This window comes from Orbilia oligospora (genome assembly GCF_000225545.1).
Source record: "Orbilia oligospora ATCC 24927 unplaced genomic scaffold scaffold00004, whole genome shotgun sequence".
Lineage (NCBI taxonomy): Eukaryota > Fungi > Ascomycota > Orbiliomycetes > Orbiliales > Orbiliaceae > Orbilia > Orbilia oligospora.
This window is the reverse complement of record NW_011645561.1, coordinates 112,238-118,452: the sequence shown is the minus strand read 5'-3', so window position 1 is coordinate 118,452 and position 6,215 is coordinate 112,238. Positions and strand designations below refer to the sequence as shown.

General features: G+C 46.4%; 2 protein-coding genes across 2 annotated transcripts; one reads left to right on the top strand and one right to left on the bottom strand.

Annotated features, from left to right (window-relative positions):
• Positions 1 to 409: 409 nt before the first annotated feature.
• AOL_s00004g33 (uncharacterized protein) lies at positions 410 to 1,430 on the top strand (the record flags this gene model as incomplete). The annotated part of the gene is made up of 2 exons (XM_011118683.1): positions 410 to 1,060; positions 1,134 to 1,430. The coding sequence occupies 2 exons, from the start codon at positions 410 to 412 to the stop codon at positions 1,428 to 1,430; spliced, it is 948 nt and encodes a 315-aa protein (XP_011116985.1).
• An 809-nt stretch (positions 1,431 to 2,239) lies between these two features.
• On the bottom strand, positions 2,240 to 4,998 carry AOL_s00004g32 (uncharacterized protein; the record flags this gene model as incomplete). The annotated part of the gene is made up of 2 exons (XM_011118682.1): positions 2,240 to 4,561; positions 4,651 to 4,998. The coding sequence occupies 2 exons, from the start codon at positions 4,996 to 4,998 to the stop codon at positions 2,240 to 2,242; spliced, it is 2,670 nt and encodes an 889-aa protein (XP_011116984.1).
• Positions 4,999 to 6,215: the final 1,217 nt, after the last annotated feature.

Here is a 6,215-nt window from a genome sequence, read left to right as displayed (position 1 = left end):
GCAAATCTACAACCTCCACTTCGAAGACCTTCTGGACAGGCTGGACGAATGTGACCCCTCCCAACCGAATCAGTCAGAGGAGATCAAACGGATTTATTTTTATTTGGTGCAAAGGAGAGGATGGATATATAGGACCATGAGGGTCTGGAAGACATACGAGAAGCCGGATATTTGGGTTTTATGAAGGCTTCCTTCCATCTTCTATGTTATCTTATGATTGTATAGTCTCGAGGGGGGAATAAGGGAATACGGATTAGTCAGCAACGGGAAAGGTGTTGATGTGTTGCGATAACCCCACGTCATCATCATCCAACAATCCGCCAGTTCTCGCGACAAGCTAACTCTGCTGAAGTTAACATCCTTTCCTGTACTCACTCCAACCTCATCAACGATCCATCCACCAGCCATCATGGATACCATCCGCCCCCTTCTTCAACCTATAACGGCCTCCCTCCCGGCTCCCATAAAAGACCTGGGTATCTCTCTCATCGGTTCACATTGCTACACTTCCCTGATCGAGAACATCGACATCAGCGACACCGCCTGCATCAAGCTCGGTGTCTCCAAAGGATTAGGCATCGGCATCATCGCTGCCTCCTCAATCGTTAAAATCCCACAGATTCTCAAAATCATAAACTCAAACTCGGCATCTGGTCTCTCTCTCCTATCCACATTACTTGAAACGGGAGCCTATGCCATCTCAATCGCGTACAATTTTAGAAATGGATTCCCATTCAGCACGTTCGGTGAAACCGCCTTGATCGTGGTACAAAACTTGGTTATTGCCGTTTTGATATTACATTTCACGGGTAAAGGAGGGTATGCAGGTGTTTTAATCGCTGGATTTGCAGCTGCAGTGTACGCGCTTTTGGGAGGGGATGTGGTTAGTGAGAAGGCTATGACCGTTTTACAGGCTTCGACGATTCCTATTTCGTTGGCTAGTAAGGTTCCTCAGATCTATACGGTCTGGAAGGAAGGTGGAACCGGACAGCTCAGTGCTTTTGCCGTGTTCAACTTTTTGGCGGGAAGTTTGGCTAGAGTGTTCACTACTCTTCAAGAGGTATGTCCGACACGAAGAATCACCATAAAAAGCTTTGTCCTTTAAATATTAATGATATGGCTGGTTGCTCTAGGTTGACGATCCATTAATCCTCTGGGGATACCTCGGCGGCGCAATTCTAAACGCGGTTTTGACAGCCCAGATGGTCTACTACTGGGACTCCTCGAGCTCGTCAAAGTCTAAGAAGAGAACCAAGAAATCTTTGAAGGCTATTCCGGATACTAAAACTCCTGAGACACCCGCGAGGACTAGATCAAAGGGTGAAGCTGAGGTCAGCATGGAGACTGCTGTGTTGACTGATGGTGGATCAAAGGCCTATGCGCCTGGTAGCGGGAAAGGGAGCTTGAGAAAGAAGTCGAGAAAGGCCTAGACGCCCTTCGTTTTGCTGGATTTGGATTTGAATTTTTATTGCTTTGATTTTATGAACATTTTGGTCATTTGGTTGGCGATATTAGTTATACCGACTACCTATTATCTATGTGGTAGCTTGATCTACCTTTACGCATTAGTTATTTTATAGACTATGCTCGTTGTAGTGTGTCGCTCGTAATAATATATACGGCTCTGGAGAGATATTTTACATTTGCAAATCGGTTTAGGCTTCAAAGTAACGGTGATAACGGTTGTTAAATGAATATAAAATACAAAAGGTTTTTGGTTTTCGCTAAACTATAGCTAACGATTGCAATGCCGCTGATGCATGGAAAATGCAAAAGACAAGACAATATAAGATCAACGAAAAGCAGGTGATAAGAGGTATATGAATACAGCAGTAAAGTCGAAGTGAAAGGTACAAACGTCTTATTCGTCCTTTGCGAATAATTGGGGTTAATGCGGGAGACAGTTGTGGAAGCGTGAGAGTAACAAAGGGGATATTTTATGACAGGGTTATTGATTGATATTTGAAAGGAAAATGGAAAAGAGGAGGAAAACGCCAACAGCTTGGATATAAGTTGCCTAGATGGATATAATAAATAAGAAAAAAAAATGTGAAAAGAGAAGTGCTTGCTAAAATGGCAGTGAACGGGCTGCAATTCGGAATTTGGAACAAATGAGATAGGTTTGGAGTTTGGTTGCTTGATAGTAAATGAAAATGCAGAAAGGGGAGAGAACTTTTGGTGGTATAGATTGAGTGTAAAAGAAAAGAGAAAGGAAATTGTGGGTGAGAATACAGAAACTTCACCTCCTCGTACTATCTACTCCGCCCCATGGAGCATACATCCCTGCTGCACCGCTTTCCCTACTACCCCTCGTCATATTCGAGATATTGCTACCCCTTGGATTGGTAGTGCCGAGAAAGACGCCTGGATCGTGTTCTTCATCCATTTCCACATCATCGTCCTCATCGTCTGCGTCGCTGCTGCTCCCATCTTCCGTGTATTGGACGTTGGGAATTGATGAGACAGCAGAATTGTGCCTGACGGTGTTAGCCACTGCGGGTATGGTCTGGGAGGGACCAGCTGTGCTGGAGGCTATAGCAGGCGTTACGCTGCTAAGAATGGTCCCCGAAGGGTTGTTCATCGCGAGAACATTCAAGGACTCGAAAGCAGCGGGATCAAAGTCTTCTTTTTCGAGAATTCCGGGACCCATTCCCAGATCTTCTAAACCACTACGATAGGTTGTATGATGACTATGTGTGGAATGTAGACTTGTTCTGCTAGTGCGACTTTGCAGACTAGTTCTTCCGAGGTTGATGGGGACATAACTACTTGATGCGTAACTTGTGACCGGCGTTCTGCGCTTTGGAGGTCGGCCATCCAGATAGTCGTGGTGGTCTGTGGGTGTTGGAGAGGCTGCCAACTCAGCTCTTTCGGGGAATATATCTTCGTCCGCCAATGGTGGACGGGGAATTTGGTGCTCTTGTGGACGGAGGTCTCCTAGAGATTTGGCCGAGGCTTGAGAGTTCCACTGGTAAGGCACTGTCCAGCAGTGAGCACGATATTGGCAGTAATCTTCTTCTTCACCACCACGAGATGAGGATTGGGTTTGTTGATCCCATGGCAGTGCGCCCTTTATGGGTGCACAGAGGAAATAGTCTACATTCTCTGTGTATTTTAGACCAGGGGCATCGACTGTTATAGTGGCGAGGGTTTGGAGAACTGCGTAGATTAATAGCCATCTACCCTTTCTTGCATCGTGAGGATCAATCTCAATCGTGCGGTCGGATTTTTCCATGAGTTGGTATGCCGCAACCAAACTGTTGTTGGGAGATGTATACAAAGCGTCAAGGTTTGTAGCTTGGATCAGAGCCAAGGCGTTTTCCTTTTCGATTGTCTTATCAGTGTTTGCATTGCGCTTTCCAAAGAAGTTGCTTTGCTTATTTGTGCGGATTGCAGTGGTGGTTTTGACATCTGGAACGAGAGGGTAGGGGTGCGGGATGTGGGGATATTTTTCCTTCCGGTTGCGGTCGAAGGAGATGATGATGTCGGTGAATTGGAGAGATGCGTCGTCGGCACGGAAGTCCGGTTTGTAAGGATTGATCAATCTTTGGGAACCAGTGTTTCTACCGCTCGAACTCGTGGAGGCGGAGGAAGATGGTGGCGGAACCGGTTCCCATACGACATCCCTGTCGACGAGGAAATCATACAGAGCGTTGAAGTCACGTTGTAACTGCTGGTATAGTAGACGACCAAATTTCTCCCCTCCTGGTGGCCACGAGCCAAATCGGCCTTGGTAATGTTTTGCAAGGAACTTTTGGAACCGGTCAAAGGCGTGCCTGGCTGGTGGGTAGCCCGCTGACATGTGTGGCCACATATCTGGGAAGGCGAATTGACCGTGGACAAGTAGGTTGTCACAGTTTTCGGCTCGAACTTGGGTATGAAGACTTGCGCGGTCGATTAAGGTCCGAGTTATGGGCGATATCTGTTGGTAGTCGCTCAAGAGCTCCAATCGATTCGTCATCCCTACGCAGTGGACAAAGCTTTCGCGGTATAAATCTGCCAAGCGATATTTTTCTGCAAACATGAGGGTCCCCGCAGCTAGATCTGGCATATTCCTTACATCATCGAATTCCTTACGGGTTAGGTATCGTACGAGATCTCCGATGTTGTCGTGTCCTGGGGGCATATATAATTCCATTCGCTCTGCAAGATCCAGCAGAGTTTGACCAAAACTTGTACCAATTAATGAACGGTTGAATAAAACGGCGAAAAAGTTTCGAGTCGTGGCGTGGTGACGATATATTGCGGCTCTGTCATTTGAGCGAGGAGCTGGGAAATGCAACTCATGCGCTATGCCTTCTAGGTCTCGACTTGCATTCGATGGGACGGGTTGGATGTCTTGCTCTGCAGACATTAGTGAGGATGATATGCTTGTGGGAGACTGCGGGAGGTCGTCGTAATCGTAAAGAGAGCCAATGAGAAAGGGAGAATTTGTAGCGCGTAGAACAGAAGAGCGGATTCTGAACGAAGGCTGTTTGAAGGGCTGGTCTTCTTTGGACTTTGAGAATTTGTCGGAGAGGTACACGAGGGTATCTCCGTCTGGGAACCAGAGTTCGGGGTCCTGTTATAAAATCCTCTGTGTCAATACATCGATACATACAATGAATGAACGAGATTTCACATGCGTAGATGTAATTATGTTATACATACCCGTCTGTTAAGCCCGGTATATGACATGCATGGCCGTCCGCCACCATCCCATCGCTTGAGAATCGGGGCGGACTCGACTTCAAGGTCTAGTTTCGGTTTTGTCGCAACAGGACTGATCTTCTCTGCCAATGTGCCCCGAATCTTATCGGACTTCGAATCTATAAACGATCTGAAAACGGACTTCTGGTTCGAAGACGAGCGACCAAATGATCTAGACGAAAATGAAGATAGACTGGGCGAACCCGTCGATGTCGCCGGTGTGGCCAGTCCCCCATGACCGAACTTTGCTACTCCTCCACTAGAAATCTTATCTAATTTCGACCGTGCTCTTGCCGAACGCTGCGCCATATTGACGTTACGAGATAGTAATACTGTCGCTCGAAGGTTATGTCTTGACAAAGACCGACCGAACAATCCTTTCCTTCCGGAATGATATTGATACCGTGAACGTCTTAACAGTAACACCCGCCGCCGTTGTGAGTCGGATAGACTTCGTGTCTTATATAATATTGTATTATCGGAGTCTGAAATTGGAGGTAAGGAAATGGTGGCTTTTGGTTTATGGTCCAACGTTGAGAGTAGTAGGCCGGGAATTTTGTCGGATTTGCTGGGGGTCAGCCAGAAATATATTAAATTCGAGATGTTGTTGGTGTTGTAATTTGATGTCCCCTCCTCACTATTGTCAAGATCGATTTCCAGCCGCCGCGCCCGCGAACTAAACCTCAAACACGCCTAGAACACTCCAACAGAGGAGAAATGAATAGTATCGGCGGCTCTTGACAGCGGGAGAGCCACAGATATTAAAGGAATTGCAGAGGTTCTTAGGAAAACTCCTTTCGCTCGCACGGGGCGAAAGGACGTAGAAGAGAGGAAGGATATCGAAGGGAAGAAGAGGGAGTGTTAATGTTTGCCAGGGGAGGCTAGTGGAGCAAAGATAGGCAAAGCGAAGGGCCTAGCTCACCCGGCTTTTGCTTTTGCTTCGCCTTGCTGTAATGTTCGATTTCGGATTCCGTTTTTGGAGGCGGGATGGCTCGTTATCAGTGTACGTAAACTCTGTACCAAATCTCAAACCAACAGGAATCAGGCCTCAAGCGAAACTTGTATTTGATGGTTATCGGGACTGTATGGATTTGTACATAGGCGCGGGGTCTTGGTATTGGTAGCCTGCTGCTGTTTTGGGGACTTGTTAACGGCGTCTTCGCTTTTTATCACTTAAATTTAATCGGAAGGCCTTCTTCGGCGTAACGTCGTACTGTACTGTATTGTATTGTATCGTATTGTACACTTTTGGAGATATCGATTGATAAATATGCTATTTTATTTTTAGGATAGATATACTCAGTAGATATCATGTAAAGAAGTACTGCTCGGGAGGGGTGACTAGAGAATAATGTGGTTTTTGATATCGGAGTATTATAAAGTATTCTTTTCATCTCTAACTATGAGAAAGGGCCAGACACGACGGTTATAGATGCGCCTTGCTACATATCCGCGGCCCTCCTGACGACAATGCAAGAAAAGCTTGTGTTCAACAATTTGGTCTGAATTTTTTTTTTTCCCCCGTT